At 47.8% G+C, this 18889-nt stretch overlaps 1 protein-coding gene across 1 annotated transcript in view; it reads left to right on the top strand.

Moving 5' to 3' along the window:
• LOC115124621 (ankyrin repeat and KH domain-containing protein 1-like) overlaps positions 1 to 16959 on the top strand; it is a 90358-nt gene extending 73399 nt beyond the window's left edge. Inside the window, 16 exon segments of the mRNA XM_065019868.1 lie at positions 167 to 342; positions 507 to 669; positions 814 to 909; positions 1954 to 2266; positions 2372 to 2562; positions 4183 to 4502; positions 4727 to 4879; positions 5885 to 6034; positions 6601 to 7483; positions 7486 to 8070; positions 12686 to 12863; positions 12962 to 13093; positions 13252 to 13494; positions 13734 to 13915; positions 15926 to 16090; positions 16177 to 16959. Coding sequence (XP_064875940.1) covers positions 167 to 342; positions 507 to 669; positions 814 to 909; positions 1954 to 2266; positions 2372 to 2562; positions 4183 to 4502; positions 4727 to 4879; positions 5885 to 6034; positions 6601 to 7483; positions 7486 to 8070; positions 12686 to 12863; positions 12962 to 13093; positions 13252 to 13494; positions 13734 to 13915; positions 15926 to 16090; positions 16177 to 16227 — 3981 coding nt within the window. The 3' untranslated portion in view covers positions 16228 to 16959.
• Positions 16960 to 18889: the final 1930 nt, after the last annotated feature.

Here is an 18889-nt window from a genome sequence, read left to right as displayed (position 1 = left end):
AGCCAAGGTGAGGAGACGGGACCGTTCACAGTCCATGTTATAGTAGTATATCAAGGGAGTCCAGAGCCAAGGTGTATATAGGCTCTGGTGAATCCAAACTTGAGAATTGTCACTCCGTCTCCCATTGACATCAGTGTGTGATGTTGACCTCCCCCTCCCCTGGTAGACTGGTCTGACCCCTCTAATGGAGGCAGCGTCGGGGGGCTATGCTGAGGTGGGCCGGGTGCTGCTGGATAAAGGGGCTGACGTCAACGCCCCTCCTGTCCCCTCGTCCCGGGACACAGCCCTCACCATCGCTGCAGACAAGGGCCACTACAAGTTCTGTGAGCTGCTGATCAATAGGTTGGTGTTAAACCAACCAATCAATCAATCTGAATGAATCAACGTGTTTGTCTGAGTGGGTATTCATTTTGAAAGCAGGAATTTCCCTAGAAGGTCATGTTTTCTTTCCCTCGTTCTTTTTATCCCGTGTTGATCTGTTGTCTCTGTTTTCCTCCGTTCTCCAGAGGGGCTCACGTTGACGTGCGCAATAAGAAAGGGAACACACCTCTGTGGCTGGCGGCCAACGGCGGCCATTTTGACGTGGTTCAGCTGCTGGTGCAGGCCGGGGCCGACGTAGACGCTGCAGACAACCGCAAGATCACACCGCTCATGGCTGCCTTCCGTAAGGTAGGTCGTGTTGCAGGATGACCCTTCCCCTCTGCAACACCTGGCCCCCTCACTATCTGGTTCCACTATGAGGTCCTGCAGTCTTCCCCCAGCCTGAAACGATGTTTGCCTATTTACAGTTAGCCCCCCCCCTGTGTTTCTCAGGGTCATGTAAAGGTGGTTCAGTACCTGGTAAAGGAGGTCAACCAGTTCCCCTCAGACATTGAGTGTATGAGATACATCGCCACCATCGCTGACAAGGTAACACCTCCACCGATCACTCTGTGAGCTTGTATGTTGGCTGGATATCATTGGCTGTCAAATGCGCCATAGCTTGTATATGTATGACGGTGGGTTAGAAAGATTTGAGTTTTCACTAACTCTCTCCATCCCTCCCTCTCTCTCCATCCCTCCATCTCTCTCCATCCCTCCCTCCCTCTCTCTCCCTCCATCCCTCCCTCCATCCCTCCCTCTCTCTCCCTCCATCCCTCCCTCTCTCTCCCTCCATCCCTCCCTCCATCCCTCCCATCCCTCTCCATCCCTCCCTCTCCATCCCTCCCCTCCCTCTCTCCCTCCCTCCCCTCTCTCCCTTTCTCTCCCTCCCTCCCCCCTTCTCTCTCCTCCCTCCCTCCCTCTCCCTCCCTCCCTCGCTCCATCCCTCCCTCTCGCTCCATCCCTCCCTCCATCCCCCTCCCTCCCTCCCTCCATCCCTCCCTCCCTCTCGCTCCATCCCTCCCTCCATCCCTCCCTCCATCCCTCCCTCCATCCCTCCCTCCATCCTCCCTCCCCCTCCTCCTCCCTCCCTCCCCCTCTCTCTCCCTCCCTCTCTCTCCCTCCCTCTCTCTCCCTCCCTCCCTCTCTCTCCCTCCCTCCCTCCCTCTCTCTCTCTCTCCCTCCTCCTCCTCCCTCCCTCCTCCCTCTCTCTCCCTCCCTCCCTCTCTCTCCCTCCCCTCTCTCTCTCCTCCCTCTCTCTCTCTCCATCCCTCCCTCTCTCTCCATCCCTCCCTCTCTCTCCATCCCTCCCTCTCTCTCCATCCCTCCCTCTCTCTCCATCCCTCTCTCTCTCTCTCCATCCCTCTCTCTCTCCATCCCTCTCTCTCTCCATCCCTCTCTCTCTCTCCATCCCTCTCTCTCTCTCCATCCCTCCCTCTCTCTCCATCCCTCTCTCTCTCCATCCCTCTCTCTCTCTCCATCCCTCCCTCTCTCTCCATCCCTCCCTCTCTCTCCATCCCTCCCTCTCTCTCCATCCTCTCTCTCTCTCTCTCTCTCTCTCTCCCTCTCTCTCTCCATCCCTCCCTCTCTCAGGAGTTGTTGAAGAAGTGCCATCAGTGCATGGAGACCATCGTCAAAGCCAAAGACCAGCAGGCTGCTGAAGCCAACAAGAATGCCAGCATTCTCCTCAAGGAGCTCGACCTGGAGAAGTCCAGAGAGGAGAGCAAGAAGCAGGCCCTGGCTGCCAAGAGAGAGAAACGCAAGGAGAAACGCAAGAAGAAGAAGGAGGAGCAGAAGAGAAAGCAGGAGGAGGAGGAGGAGGAGGATGAAGAGGAGCAGAAGACTACCCAGGAGGAGGATGAGGAGGAAGACGGTGAGATGCAGAAGCAGGATGACTCCGCCGAGGGTAAATTATATCTTGGTTTCAATGTCTAATCATTTGTTGCCAAAATGCCGATAATAACATTTGTTTGTGGTGGAAAGTTTAACAACTCTGTCGTTCCCTCTCCAGAAGTGGACCCCCCCATCGACCCCCCCAGTGCGACCACCACCACCACCATCGGTATCCCCGCCACCTTCAGCTGTGTGTTCGGCAAGAAGAGGGCCAGTGTTGCCACGACGACCAGTGCCAGCCGCAAAAGCAAGAAGAACAAGACCAAGGACTCGTCCCCCAGCGAACCAATCATATGTCAGGACTCACAGGTATTAACCAATCATACTGCAGGACCCACAGGTGGTTGGTGTATTTAAAATATAGTTTCAATATAGATTTGATTTAATTTTTGTAATGTGTATGTATCTAAACAGTACCAGTCAGAAGTTAACACACCTACTCATTCAAGGGTTTTTCTTTATTTTTACTATTTTCTACATGTAGAATAATAGTGAAGACATCAAAACTATGAAATAACACATATGGAATCATGTTGTAACCACAAAGTTTGAGCCAATCAGTTGTGTTGTGACAAGGTAGGGGTGGTATACAGGAGATAACCCTATTTGGTAAAAGACCAGCTCAAATAAGCAAAGAGAAACAACAGTCCATTACTTCAGACAAGAAGATCAGTCAATCCGGAACATTTCAAGAACTTTTAAAGTTTCTTCAAGTGCAGTCGCAAAAACCATCAAGCGCTATGATGAAACTGGCTCTCATGAGGACCAACACAGGAAGCATTCATTAGAGTTAACTGCACCTCAGATTGTAGCCCAAATAAATGCTTCACAGAGTTCAAGTAACACATCTCAACATCAACTGTCAGGGGAGGCTGCGTGAATTAGGCCTCCATGGTCGAATTGCTGCAAAGAAACCACTACTAAAGGACACCAATAAGAAGAAGAGACTTGCTTGGGCCAAGAAACAGGAGCATTGGACATTAGACCGGTGGAAATATGTCCTTTGGTCTGATGAGTCCAAATGTTTGGTTCTAACCACTGTGACTTTGTGTGCTTCCCACAGTGAAGCATGGAGGGGGAGGTGTGATGGTGTTTTCCTGGTGACGCTGTTTGTGATTTATTTAAACCCAATTGAGATGGTTTGGGATGAGTTGGACCGTGGAGTGAAGGAAAAGCAACCAACAAGTGGTCAGCATATGTGGGAACTCCTTCAAGCTGGTTGAGAGAATTCCAAGAGTGTGTGCAAAGCTGTCATCAAGGCAAAGGGTGGCTACTTTGAAGAATCTCAAATATATTTTGATTTGTTTAACACTTTTTTTTTTTTTTGGTTACTACATCATTCCATATGTATTATTTCATAGTTTTTATGTCTTCGCTATTATTCTACCATGTAGAAAATGGTAAAACATAAAGAAGAACCCTTGAATGAGTAGATGTGTCCAAACTTTTGACTGGTACTGTATTTAAAAAAAAATATATATATTTATAATTTTACCTTTATTTAACGAGGCACATCCGTTAAGAACAAATTCTTATTTTCAATGACAGGCAGTGACAATGACAAGACAGTTAACAGTGGGTTAACTGCCCTGTTCAGGGGCAGAACGACAGACTTTTACCTTGTCAGCTCAGGGATTCGATCTTGCAACCTTTCGGTTACTAGTCCAACACTCTAACCACTAGGCTACCCTGCCGCCTCTACACTCTAACCACTAGGCTACCCTGCCGCCCCCATATGATGTATTATGTGACCTGACTGCAGAATATAATGTAGCCTAGCTAAATTTAAGGACAAGAGAGTGAAGCTGTGATTTTCTGGGTGGCTGCAAATATGTACACATGTCCACTCGTCTTTTCCACTCAGTTATCCGTCAAAAAATCTGTCAATCAAGGTGTCTAATCAGTGATGATTCCATCTCTGACCAGCAGGTGGTGCTGCCACAGCACAAGGCCAACACGATCCATGGGGAGCCACGGGGTGGTGGGGTGACAGGGGCGGGGGGCACCAGTGACTCGGACCCCCTGGACAGCACCGACTGTGCCAGCGAGAGTAGCAGCAGCGGGGGCAAGAGCCAGGAGCTCAACTTCCTCCCCGACCTCCCCTCTTCTTCCTCATCCTCCTCTTCCTCCTCCTCCTCTTCGTCCTCGGGCCCCACTCACAGCCTGCTGCCAGGCCCGGAGAAGAAACACTGTCTGCAGCTACACCCAGGCAACCAAGTCAGCGTCTCCATCTCCAAGCCTACACACAAGTGAGTGACCTGCAGCGCTTTAGAGGAGAGCCATTGGTTTGACTTTGACTAACTGTAGTTTTCCTAAAGGAAACCATCAAATCACACGGAACAGTGCATTTCTATTACAAATACATAGATAAAACCTCAACCTTATTAAATGTCAATCTGACCTTTATCCCTTTCTCTCTCTTTCTCCCCCTTGTTCTCTCCCCCTCTTTCTCCCCCCCCCCCCAACCTCTCAGAGCTCCAGACATGAGTGAGTTGACCCCCAGCAGCTCTGTACCGTCTCAGTTTAAGACCATGTCTCTACCTGTCACATCCCCCAACAGCAAGAGCCTCACCAGCCCCAAGAGGGGACAGAAGAGAGAGGAGGGTTGGAAGGAGGTGGTGAGACGGTGGGTCGACACAAACACCATCCATAAAATCCATCTACAAATGCTTCAAGGAAATCTATAGGATATTTTAGGCCAGTGGTTCCCAAACTTTTTTGGTTACTGTACCAGCCAACTGAATGTTTCTCTGCCCGGAGTTCCCCTGATGTACCCCCTCATGCATTTTACCAGTATACCTATGGTCTCATGAGTCAAAGTACCCCCTCATGCATTTTACCAGTATACCTATGGTCTCATGAGTCAAAGTACCCCCTCATGCATTTTACCAGTATACCTATGGTCTCATGAGTCAAAGTACCCCCTCATGCATTTTACCAGTATACCTATGGTCTCATGAGTCAAAGTACCCCCTCATGCATTTTACCAGTATACCTATGGTCTCATGAGTCAAAGTACCCCCTCATGCATTTTACCAGTAGACCTATGGTCTCATGAGTCAAAGTACCCCCTCATGCATTTTACCAGTAGACCTATGGTCTCATGAGTCTGAAAGTACCCCCTCATGCATTTTACCAGTAGACCTATGGTCTCATTAGTCTGAAAGTACCCTCTCGTGCATTTTACCAGTAGACCTATGGTCTCATGAGTCAAAGTACCCCCTCATGCATTTTACCAGTAGACCTATGGTCTCATGAGTCAAAGTACCCCCTCATGCATTTTACCAGTAGACCTATGGTCTCATGAGTCTGAAAGTACCCCCAGTGGACAGGCCAGGTACCCCCAGTGGACAGGCCAGGTACCCCCAGTGGACAGGCCAGGTACCCCCAGTGGACAGGCCAGGTACCCCCAGTGGACAGGCCAGGTACCCCTAGTGGACAGGCCAGGTACCCCTAGTGGACAGGCCAGGTACCCCTAGTGGACAGGCCAGGTACCCCCAGATTCCCTGGTTAGGAACCACTGTTTTAGACAATGAGGGAAAGTAAGTTGTCAGGCCTGTGGCTCCCCATGGATCTTGTGCTTTGTCCCGGTTCTAAACCCCATATGAATCTCTCTCTCTCCGGGCTGCAGGTCTAAGAAGCTATCGGTGCCGGCCTCGGTGGTGTCGAGGATCATGGGTAGAGGAGGCTGCAACATCACAGCTATACAGGACGTGACGGGAGCACACATTGACGTGGACAAACAGAAAGACAAGAACGGAGAGAGAATGATCACCATCAGGTAGGACCGGAGAGAGGGAGAGGAGAGCCTGACCTCTGGTGGCAACAGACCGTTATTACACCAGTCAGAAGAGTAGAACTGAACAGGAGGAAAATCGAGAAAAGAGTAATAATCATGTGTTGATTTATCTGAGGGATTCTAATAATCATGTGTTGATTTATCTGAGGGATTCTAATAATCATGTGTTGATTTATCTGAGGGATTCTAATAATCATGTGTTGATTTATCTGAGGGATTCTAATAGTCATGTTGATTTATCTGAGGGATTCTAATAATTGTGTGTTGATTTATCTGAGGGATTCTAATAATTGTGTGTTGATTTATCTGAGGGATTCTAATAGTCATGTTGATTTATCTGAGGGATTCTAATAGTCATGTGTTGTTTTATCCGAGGGATTCTAAGTATTTAACAGAGTAATAGATATGTGTTGATTTATAAATCCTCCTGCAGTATCTCCAGGAGATCAGTGAAGATTTGAGATACTGTGATTGTTTGGAAACATGTCCATGGAATGTGTACATTGTTGTGTGGCCACTGACCCCTGTGTTGTGATGGTCCATTCCAGAGGTGGCACGGAGTCTACACGCCACGCGGTCCAGCTGATCACCTCTTTGATCCAGGACCCAGCCAAGGAACTAGAGGACCTCATCCCCAGGAACCACATCAGGGCCCCGGGCTCCAAGATCACCTCAGCCCCCTTCCCCACCCCCACTGGGGCTAACCTTAACCTCAGCGTTGGGGCCAAGGCCCTGGGCTCCCTGGTCACGTCCTCTGGGGTCTCCTTCCAGTCCTCTTCCTCTCAGACGGGGGGTAAGATGGGTAAGGGTCTGTCTGGGGTGAGGCAGCCCTTCCCCGTGTCTCTCCCCCTGGCCTACGCCCATCCCCAGCTGGCCCTCCTGGCAGCCCAGACCATGCATCAGATCAGACACCCCATGCTGCCCATGGCCCAGTTCGGTGGGACCTTCTCCCCTGCCGCCAGCACCTGGGGCCCGTTCCCGGTGCGGCCGCTGAGTCCCGGTAGCGTCAACAGCTCCCCCAAACACAACAGTGGTAGTAGTGGTAACAACCAGGCCACATCTAACTTGTCAAGTCATAATGATCACAATAACACATCATCCACAAGCTCCTCTGTCTCCAGTCCTAGTGCCTCTAACAGTCAGACAGCTACGACTACAGGGTCACCCCACACCCCTAACCCCCCCCCTGGGGCCCAGCCCAGCACCCCCACACCCTCCTCAGTCAGGAAACAGCTGTTCACCTCTGACCCCAAGCACATAGGGGTCAACTCTGTCTCCATGGTTACTACCACCACTGTCAGTAGTAGTAGTCACTCAGTGAGAAGTACAGGGTCTCCCGCCCACCAACACACGGGCTTAACGGCTACAAACACCCCTAACCCTCTTCAACCCCAGGTCACCCCCATCTCTCAGCCCCCCAAGTCACCCCCAGCGCCCCCATTGCTCCCCCAGGAAAGGAGAAGCTGACCCCCTCCCTCTCTCAGGAGGCCCTATCCGTCTCAGTCAACAATGTGGTCAGTTCAGGTGGTTTCACCGCCCCTGTCATGACTGCCCCCTCCAAACTTGAGCCCCGCCAGCAGCAGCAGCACCAACCCCCTCCTCTCCTAACCTCCACTTCCTCATCAGACCCCCTCCACCTCTCCTCCCTCTTCAGTCCAGCTCCCACCTCCCCTCATCCTCCTCCACCCCCACACACACACCCCAACAGCACCGTACCCCACTTCTCGGCTCCCGCTCCCCGTGTCTCCCACCGCATGCAGCCCCCGACAGGGCCCTACTACCAACACCTCGACCAGCAACAACAAACGTTCCTACCCCATAACACACAGCAACAACAACATGAGCACCCCAAACAGAAGCAGCCCCAGGCATCCCAGCCCCCCTCCATGGGTCTGATGAACGGTTCTCCGATACAGCAGCAGGTCCATGGTGGGGCCAAGCCCCAGCAGATGCCCCCTAACTTCGGCCCTGCAGCTCTCTTCAACCATTTCAGCAGCATGTTCGACAACAACAACCAGGTGGGTGCCACCAGACATTATTTTCTACTATTTCTGTTCTCCACAGAATCGTTTTTTATTTCAATAGAGCAGGTCTCTCCAACACTGTTCCTGGAGAGCTACCCTCCTGTAGGTTTTCATTCCAACCCTGTTCCTGGACACCTACCCTCCTGTAGGTTTTCACTCCAAACCTGTTCCTGGACAAGCTACCCTCCTGTAGGTTTACACTCCAATCCTGTTCCTGGAGAGCTACCCTCTAGGTTTACATTCCAATCCTGTTCCTGGATAGCTACTCTCCTGTAGGTTTACACTCCAATCCTGTTCCTGGACAGCTGTAGGTTTACCTCCAATCCTGTTCCTGGACAAGGTTTACATTCCAATCCTGTTCCTGGAGAGCTACCCTCCTGTAGGTTTACACTCCAATCCTGTTCCTGGAGAGCTACCCTCTAGGTTTACATTCCAATCCTGTTCCTGGATAGCTACTCTCCTGTAGGTTTACACTCCAATCCTGTTCCTGGACAGCTACCCTCCTGTAGGTTTACACTCCAATCCTGTTCCTGGACAAGCTACCCTCCTGTAGGTTTACACTCCAATCCTGTTCCTGGAGAGCTACCCTCTAGGTTTACATTCCAATCCTGTTCCTGGATAGCTACTCTCCTGTAGGTTTACACTCCAATCCTGTTCCTGGATAGCTACCCTCCTGTAGGTTTACATTCCAATCCTGTTCCTGGATAGCTACTCTCCTGTAGGTTTACACTCCAATCCTGTTCCTGGACAGCTACCCTCCTGTAGGTTTACATTCCAATCCTGTTCCTGGATAGCTACCCTCCTGTAGGTTTACACTCCAATCCTGTTCCTGGAGAGCTACCCTCCTGTAGGTTTACATTCCAATCCTGTTCCTGGAGAGCTACCCTCCTGTAGGTTTACATTCCAATCCTGTTCCTGGAGAGCTACCCTCCTGTAGGTTTACACTCCAATCCTGTTCCTGGACAGCTACCCTCCTGTAGGTTTACACTCCAACCCTGTTCCTGGACAGCTACCCTCCTGTAGGTTTACACTCCAATCCTGTTCCTGGAAAGCTACCCTCCTGTAGGTTTACACTCCAATCCTGATCCTGGACAGCTACCCTCCTGTAGGTTTTCACTCCAATCCTGATCCTGGACAGCTACCCTCCTGTAGGTTTTCACTCCAACCCTGTTCCTGGACAAGCTACCCTCCTGTAGGTTTTCACTCCAACCCTGTTCCTGGACAAGCTACCCTCCTGTAGGTTTACACTCCAATCCTGTTCCTGGAGAGCTACCCTCCTGTAGGTTTACACTCCAATCCTGTTCCTGGAGAGCTACCCTCCTGTAGGTTTACACTCTAACCCTGTTCCTGGACAGCTACCCTCCTGTAGGTTTTCACTCCAACCCTGTTCCTGGAGAGCTACCCTCCTGTAGGTTTACACTCCAACCCTGTTCCTGGAGAGCTACCCTCCTGTAGGTTTTCACTCCAACCCTAATCTAGCACACCAGATTCTAATAATTAGCTGTTTGGTAAGCTGTATCAGGTTAGTTACAGCTGGGGTTGGAGTGAAAACCTACAGGAGGGTAGCTCTCCAAGAACAGGGTTGCAGTTAAAACCTACAGTAGGGTAGCTCTCCAAGAACAGGGTTGCAGTTAAAACCTACAGGAGGGTAGCTCTCCAAGAACAGGGTTGCAGTGAACCTACAGGAGGGTAGCTCTCCAGGAACAGGGTTGCAGTGAACCTACAGGAGGGTAGCTCTCCAGGAACAGGGTTGGAGAGCGCTGCCATAGAGTAACAACATGTTTTGAAGGTTTATTTCTTTATTTATAGGGGATAATGCACATTAATCAACATCAGTATTACAATAATGCAACATCCATGTAAATGTGCCGGGGTTAGCCAAAAGATCATTTGCACCAGTATTCCCTGGGCAGGTAAGGTACTTTACACAGCCACCTTTATACAAATACTCACTAAAACAATACAAAACACATTACATCCAATAATATATCATTCTAACAACAACACTATCATCAACTGTCGTCTTACATATGAGGAACCACAGATAACTCACGTGTACAGATTTAGATTTGAGCCATGTTTTCAATTTTAAATGTAAAAATACAATAATCGGTGCAGCAAGTCCATTGGCATTGCATTTCAGTGTATTGTAGCTCTAACAGAGAAGGGCGATTGATCGAAATTACTGTGTCAAAAAGGGCCGACGCAATCAACCTCTACTTAATGCCCTTGTTATCCTGGAGGGGCTTTCCTTGATCATGATATGCCGGCATAGAGGGGCAACAACACCATGCAGGATCTTAAAGACAAGGCTTGCATCTACATACTGCTTAAACCTATCCAGACTGAATCAATTATGTTTGTAAATAATATGACAATGGTGGTAACTGTTCAGTTTGTTATCAAAAATATGAAGTGTGTGTTTGTAGAGTGATTCAATTGGTTTCAGAATAGTAGCTCCTGCCTGTGACCAGCATGTGAGGTCATAGCATGCATATATAGTTTGGTGGCCTCTAGAGGAAGGAAAGGTCTTATTAACCTAAAGTTGGATAATCCAAACTTGACCTTGTTAACCACCTTCACATGTTTCTTAAATGCCAAGTTGGAGTCCCCCCCCCAAAAAAACTCTGAGATACCTGAAGTTAAACAACTTTCAGATTCTCCCCATTAACAAGAACAGATCGTTGGGAGGAATCAATGGATTTCTTGGAGAAGTACATCGTTTTGTCGATATTTAAATGCAGGCAAGAATTAGTTGTCCATTTACAAACATGTACTACAGCTTCAGTTAACTTGTTAACAACTTGTCTATTATCTGTGTACATACAGAACTGTATAGTTTGCATACATCTGCATGTTAACTTGTGGGAGATCATTTACAGTTGAAGTCAGAAGTTTACATACACTTAGGTTGTAATCATTAAAACTCGTTTTTCAACCACTGCACAAATGTCTTGTTAACAAACTATAGTTTTGGCAAGTCGGTTAGGACATCTACTTTGTGCATGACACAAGTCATTTTTCCAACAATTGTTTACAGGCAGATTATTTCACTTATAATTCACTGTATCACAATTCCAGTGGGTCAGAAGTTTACATACACTAAGTTGACTGTGCCTTTAAACAGCTTGGAAAGTTCCAGGAAATTATGTCATGGCTTTAGAAGCTTCTGCTAGGCTAATTGACATTATTTTAGTCAATTGGAGGTGTACCTGGGGATGTATTTGAAGGCCTACCTTCAAACTCAATGCCTCTTTGCTTGACATCATGGGAAAATCAAAAGAAATCAGCCAAGACCTCAGAACCACAATTGAAGACCTCCACAAGTCTGATTCATCCCTGGGAGCAATTTCCAAACACCTGAAGGTACCACGTTCATCTGTACAAACAATAGTACGCCAGTATAACCACCATGGGACGACGCAGCTGTCATACTGCTCAGGAAGGAGACACGTTCTGTCTCCTAGAGATGAAAGTACTTCGGTGCGAAAAGTGCAAATCAATCAAGAACAACAGAAAGGACCTTGTGAAGATGCTGGAGGAAAAATTACAAAAGTATCTATATCCACAGTCAAACGAGTCCTATATTGACATAACCTGAAAGGCCGCTCAGCAAGTAAGAAGCCACTGCTCCAAAACCGCCATAAAAAGGCCATACTACTGTTTGAAACTGCACATGGGGACAAATTATGTGGATATATTGAAGCAACATCTCAAGACATCAGTCATGAAGTTATAGCTTGGCCGCAAATGGGTCTTCCAAATGGACAATGACCCCAAGCATACTTCCAAAGTTGTGGCAAAATGGCTTAAGGACAACAAAGTCAAGGCATTGGAGTGGCCATCACAAAGCCCTGACCTCAATCCTATAGAAAGTTTGTGGGCAGAACTGAAAAAGCGTGTTGCGAGCAAGGAGGCCTACAAACCTGACTCAGTAACACCAGCTCTGTCAGGAGGAATGGGGCAAAATTCACCCAGCTTATTGTGGGAAGCTTGTGGAAGGCTACCTGAAACGTTTGACCCAAGTTCAACAATTTAAAGGCAATGCTACCAAATACTAATTGAGTGTATGTAAACTTCTGACCCACTGGGAATGTGATGAAATAAATAATTCTCTACTATTATTCTGACATTTCACATTCTTAAAATAAAGTGGTGATCCTAATTGACCTAAGACAAGGAATTTTTGCTAGGATTAAATGTCAGGAATTGTGAAAAACTGAGTTTAAATGTATTTGGCTAAGGTTTATGTAAACTTCCGACTTCAACTGTATAAAGATGGTAAACAGGAGGGGGCCTAATATTGACCCTTGTGGGACCCCAATGTTATAGTATAGAGACTGAGTGTTCCCCAAACAAACCCTTTGACGTATGTTTGTCAGATAGGAATACATCCAACTAACTTCAGTGGACACATTAAGGGAGGATGGTTTGGATCGGAGGACCTCATAATTCACAGTATCAAAGGCCTTTTGTAAGATCCAGACTGCCCCGACTTCACCTATGTCCAGTTTACATTTAATTCAGAAAATGTTGTGACCTAAGTGCCTTCTCATTTCGGGTCACACCTGTGGCCCAGTTGATCACTAACCACTTGTCTCTCTATTAGGTGGGTAACAACCAGGTTTGGGGTGCGTGCCACCTCCCTGCCCGCTCCCCTCCTGAGCAGCAGTATTCTGCCCCCCCCGCCTACATGGGCCAGATGGATGGCATGATGGCCCCTCCAGACAGCTCCAAGGCCCCTGGGTACCGCTCTGCCTCACAGAGGATGGTCAACAGTCCTATTGGTAAAAGAAAGGGACATTTAGATGTTATTTTATTTTTTATATTCGACTTTGTTTGACCTTACATTCTATATGTCCCAAACCCCCTCCTTGTCTTACAGCTCTGAGTCTGACCAGCTATGCTACCAGTATGTCTGGTAGTCCAGTCTATCTACACGGGCCAGCAGCTGTGGGCACCCCCTCCTTCAGCAGACAGCACTTCTCCCCTCACCCCTGGAGCGCTGCCACATCAGGTACTGACAGATGTGTGAAAAGTAATCTAAAATGCCCACAAAGCTTATTTTCCAGGAATTCAACAAACAGAAAATGATTTAACTAAGGCAAAACTCTCTTATAGTATAACTGTCATTTAGACTCAAAACCCCTAATCTTTAACCCCTCGTCTCCCCAGGCGAGTCCCAGGCGGTGCCCCCTCCCTCCAAGGTGTCGTCGTCTGGCCCCGCGGCCCCCCCTCACCAGACCAAGCAGGGCCAGGGCGGCAGCCAGCAGGACCGAAAGGTGCCTCCTCCCATCGGGACAGAGAGGCTGGCGAGGATCAGACAGACCACCGTCAACCCTCCTCTCCTCCCGACCTCCTACACCGCTCCTGTAGGACAGGGAGGCATCTGGTCCTTCGGAGTCGGCAGCGCCTCGGGTGAGTAGTCGTACAAACCAGACGGACACACAGCAGATCCATGTGTTCACACACAACTATTAACCCACGCTGGTCTCTCCATCCCCAATGTCTACAGCCCTGATAAACAACTAACGGGTATATACACACCCCACCTCACGTACACCCCCCCACCCCCCCCACTCTCACACCCACAGCCCCCCACTCTCTCACACACAGACAGTATCTCTCGGTCTCTTACCTCTCATCTCACCTTCTAGAAGCCATGTCAGGTTGGTCTCAGCCCCTGATGGGCAGTCACATGGTCCACCCTGGGCTGCAGGCGGACCACACCTTCTCCCAGTACCAGCCCATGGAGCAGGACGACTCCGGCATCTCTAACCCCGCTAACTACCACCAGCAACACATCAACCACCCTAACAACTACATGGACTTCCCCAAGGTAACACACACACTACCTGGATGAACCTGTACCCCTGCACACTGACTCGGTACCGGTACCCCCTGTATATAGCCTCGTTATTGTTATGAATAGGTCTTGTTACCTTGTGATTCCTTTTAGATTTTGTTTATTTTGTAAATATTTTCTTAACTCTTTCTTGAACTGCATTGTTGGTTAAGGGCTTGTCAGTAAGCATTTCACTGTAAGGTGAAACCTATTTTATTCTGAGCATTTTTTGTTTTGACAAACACCTTTGTCTATTTGAGAAGGTGATATGATATTTTCAAATGGCCGTTCCTCTTCTGGTCCGTGTCTCCAGGGTAGGACCATGTTAATATACTGTAGTTAGTGGACCTGGTTGTCTCCAGGGTAGGACCATGTTAATATAATGTAGTTAGTGGACCTGGTTGTCTCCAGGGTAGGACCATGTTAATATACTGTAGTTAGTGGACCTGGTTGTCTCCAGGGTAGGACCATGTTAATATAATGTAGTTAGTGGACCTGGTTGTCTCCAGGGTAGGACGGTGTTAATATACTGTAGTTAGTGGACCTGGTTGTCCCCAGGGTAGGACCATGTTAATATACTGTAGTTAGTGGACCTGGTTGTCTCCAGGGTAGGACCGTGTTAATATACTGTAGTTAGTGGACCTGGTTGTCTCCAGGGTAGGACCATGTTAATATACTGTAGTTAGTGGACCTGGTTGTCTCCAGGGTAGGACCATGTTAATATACTGTAGATAGTGGACCTGGTTGTCTCCAGGGTAGGACCGTGTTAATATAATGTAGTTAGTGGACCTGGTTGTCTCCAGGGTAGGACCAGTGTTAATATACTGTAGTTAGTGGACCTGGTTGTCTCCAGGGTAGGACCATGTTAATATACTGTAGTTAGTGGACCTGGTTGTGAAGTGTTTAATGACCTGGTTGTCTCCAGGGTAGGACCGTGTTAATATACTGTAGTTAGTGGACCTGGTTGTGAAGTGTTTAATGACCTGGTTGTCTCCAGGGTAGGACCGTGTTAATATACTGTAGTTAGTGGACCTGGTTGTCCCCAGGGTAGGACCATGTTAATATACTGTAGTTAGTGGACCTGGTTGTCTCCAGGGTAGGACCATGTTAATATACTGTAGTTAGTGGACCTGGTTGTCCCCAGGGTAGGACCATGTTAATATACTGTAGTTAGTGGACCTGGTTGTCTCCAGGGTAGGACCATGTTAATATACTGTAGTTAGTGGACCTGGTTGTCTCCAGGGTAGGACCATGTTAATATACTGTAGTTAGTGGACCTGGTTGTCTCTAGGGTAGGACAGTGTTAATATACTGTAGTTAGTGGACCTGGTTGTCTCCAGGGTAGGACCATGTTAATATACTGTAGTTAGTGGACCTGGTTGTGAAGTGTCTCCAGGGTAGGACCATGTTAATATACTGTAGTTAGTGGACCTGGTTGTGAAGTGTTTAATGACCTGGTTGTCTCCAGGGTAGGACCGTGTTAATATACTGTAGTTAGTGGACCTGGTTGTCCCCAGGGTAGGACCATGTTAATATACTGTAGTTAGTGGACCTGGTTGTCTCCAGGGTAGGACCGTGTTAATATACTGTAGTTAGTGGACCTGGTTGTCTCCAGGGTACTACCATGTTAATATACTGTAGTTAGTGGACCTGGTTGTCCCCAGGGTAGGACCATGTTAATATACTGTAGTTAGTGGACCTGGTTGTCCCCAGGGTAGGACCATGTTAATATACTGTAGTTAGTGGACCTGGTTGTCTCCAGGGTAGGACCATGTTAATATACTGTAGTTAGTGGACCTGGTTGTCTCTAGGGTAGGACAGTGTTAATATACTGTAGTTAGTGGACCTGGTTGTCTCCAGGGTAGGACCGTGTTAATATACTGTAGTTAGTGGACCTGGTTGTGAAGTGTTTAATGACCTGGTTGTCTCCAGGGTAGGACCGTGTTAATATACTGTAGTTAGTGGACCTGGTTGTGAAGTGTTTAATGACCTGGTTGTCTCCAGGGTATGGCCATGTCGATGTATGGAGGGACCATACTGCCCCCCCACCCCCCTATGGGGGAGAGTCCGGGAGGGGGCCTGTTCAACGGACTGCAGGCTGCTGACCCTGCATGGAGCCCCATCATCAAGGTGGTCCCCAACAACGCAGACAACACCGACCCACAGCAGGTGAGACTTTTTCCACACACACACCTTTGCTAATGGAATCTCCTTCTCTCTCAACTGTTCCACTTCTCTTCTTCCTCCTCGTTCAGGTGTGGCCTGGTACCTGGGCTCCTCACGTGCACCTGAACCACGTCAACTAGCCGGCTGGCATCGACAGAAATCAAACGCGCGCGCGCACACACACACACACACACACACACACACCACAAACATGAATTTAATTTCCAACTGACAACAAAAACCAACAGAATTGTAAAACATGTTAACTTTAGTAGAGAACGAAGAGCAAAGAAATGGAGAGAAATGATCTTGACACCGTTCTTTAATGTGCCTAACTCAATAAGAAATAAAGAAATGTACTACCATTTCAGCAATGGCTGTTGTGGAGTCGGGAGGGAAAAATCTGGGCCCTAGTTCTGTTTAAAGTCCGGTTGATGTCTGATGAACAAACTGATGGTGACAGCCTGTCCAACCGGCTCCATGCTCTGTGTAGCTTAGATTTAGGACTTCAACCCACGTACAGAGTTCTCGTCCTCAGGGGGAGAGCTGATGATACTCAGCCAACAACTAGAGGATGATGATACTCAGCCAACAACTAGAGGATGATGATACTCAGCCAACAACTAGAGGATGATGATACTCAGCCAACAACTAGAGGATGATGATACTCAGCCAACAACTAGAGGATGATGATTACCTAAAGAGAGAAAGAAATCAGAATACCTTTTAGTGGTAAATAAATGTATAATTGTTTACATACTAAAAAGGGTTAAAATGAGAGTACATTTCATGTCGTATAGTGGCTCTACTTTACGTAGCCTGTATTAATGTGAAATATTTACCTTAATATTCAATAAACATATTGAAATGTACTTGTGGCCGTGCACTTTATTGTTTGTGTAGGTAGGGCTTTGTTTTCATTTCCCAGAAACGAATAGCATGTTTGACTAGTTACAGCACAATGCATTTGTTATGTATTGTCATCTTACGAAATAGAATCTGCACACTCAACTCATGGCTCTGATGCGTTACATATGAATAAATACTAACATTGACAGCTAACGCTCATAACCAAGTGGGAAGGTGATATTTACCACATATGACTGGGTAAAATCTACTTGGACACCCCTCCAACTGGTGAGTACTAGTGGGAAACGCGTCTATCATCCCTGAGCTCCGACTTCTCCCACAATCGATGTCCAAATCAGTAAGGACTTAAAATGGTCCACGCACACAGTGCCTCTTCACCATTAGGAGGTTGAAAAGATTTGGCATAGGCCCACAAATGCACCATTGAAAGCATCTTGACTGGTTGCATCACTGCTTGGTATGGCAACTGCACCGCCCTCGATTGCATGGCGCTACACAGGGTGGTGCGGACAGCCCAGCAGGCTCCTGAACAGCTTCTTTCCCCAAGCCTTAAGACCGCTAAATAGCTACAGTGCATTCAGAACCTGTCACTTCTTGTTACTTTACAGCCTTATTCTAAAATGTATTTTTTTCCCCTCATCAATCCACACAATACCCCATGACAAAGCAAAAACTTTATTTTTATTTTTGCAAATGTATTAAAAATGTAAAAAAACATCTCATTTACAGCCTGAGTCTTCTGGGGTATGACGCTATAAGCTTGGCACACCTTTACTTGGGGAGTTTCTCCCATTCTCTGCAGATCCTATCAAACACTGTCAGGTTGGATGGGGAGCGTTGCTGCACAGCTATTTTCGGGTCTCTACAGAGATGTTCGATCGGGTTCAGGCTGGACCATTCAAGGACTTGTCAAGAAGCCACTCCTGTGTTGTCTTGGCTGTGTGCTTAGGGTCGTTGTCCTGTTGGAGCAGGTTTTCATCAAGGATCTCTGTACTTAGCTCCGTTCATCTTTCCTAGTCCCAGGCTGCTGAAAACATCCCCAAAGCATGATGCTGCCACTACCATGCTTCACTGTAGGGATGGTGGCAGGTTTCCTCCAGACGTGACACTTGGCATTCAGGCCAAAGAGTTCAATCTTGGTTTCATCAAACCAGAGAATCTTGTTTCACCTTTACTTAACCAGGTACGCAAGTTGAGAACAAGTTAATTTACAACTGCGACCTGGCCAAGATAAAGCAGTTCGACATGGAATAAACAGTCAATAATACAGTAGAAGAAGTATATGCAATAAATAGATACACCAATTAAACATTGGAGTGATCGCTGTACAGGTGCAGTGATCTGTGAGTTGGTGCTTAAAGCTAGTGAGGGAGATACGAGTCTCCAGCTTCAGTGATTTTTGCCGAGGACTGGAAGGAAAGGCAGCCAAAGGAGGAATTGGCTTTGGGGATGAGCCAGTGGGTTTGGCAACGAGTATGAAGCAAGGGCCAGCCAACGAGTGTACAGGTCGCAGTGGTGGGGCTTTGGTGACAAAATGGATGGCACTGTGATTGCATCAAATTTGTTGAGTAGTGTTGGAGGCTGTCTATTTTATAAATGACATCGTCGAGGATCGGTAGGATGTTCAGTTTTACTAGGGTATATTAGGCAGCATGAGTGAAGGATGCTTTGTTGTGAATTAGGAAGCCGATTCTAGATTTAATTTTGGATTGGAGATGCTTAATGTGAGTCGAAGGAGAGTTTACAGTCTAACTAGACACCTAGGTGTTTGTAGTTGTCCACATATTCTAAGTCAGAGTAGTGATGCTGGACGGGCGGACAGCGATCGGTTGAAGAGCATGCATTTAGTTTTGCTTGCATTTAAGAGCAGTTGGGAGGTCACGGAAGGAGGGTTGTATGGCATCTGGAGGTTAGTTAAGTGTCCAAAGAAGG

This window comes from Oncorhynchus nerka, linkage group LG6, assembly GCF_034236695.1.
Source record: "Oncorhynchus nerka isolate Pitt River linkage group LG6, Oner_Uvic_2.0, whole genome shotgun sequence".
NCBI classification, from domain to species: domain Eukaryota; kingdom Metazoa; phylum Chordata; class Actinopteri; order Salmoniformes; family Salmonidae; genus Oncorhynchus; species Oncorhynchus nerka.
Note: the sequence above shows the minus strand (reverse complement) of the source record. Positions and strands in the feature narration are given on the sequence as shown.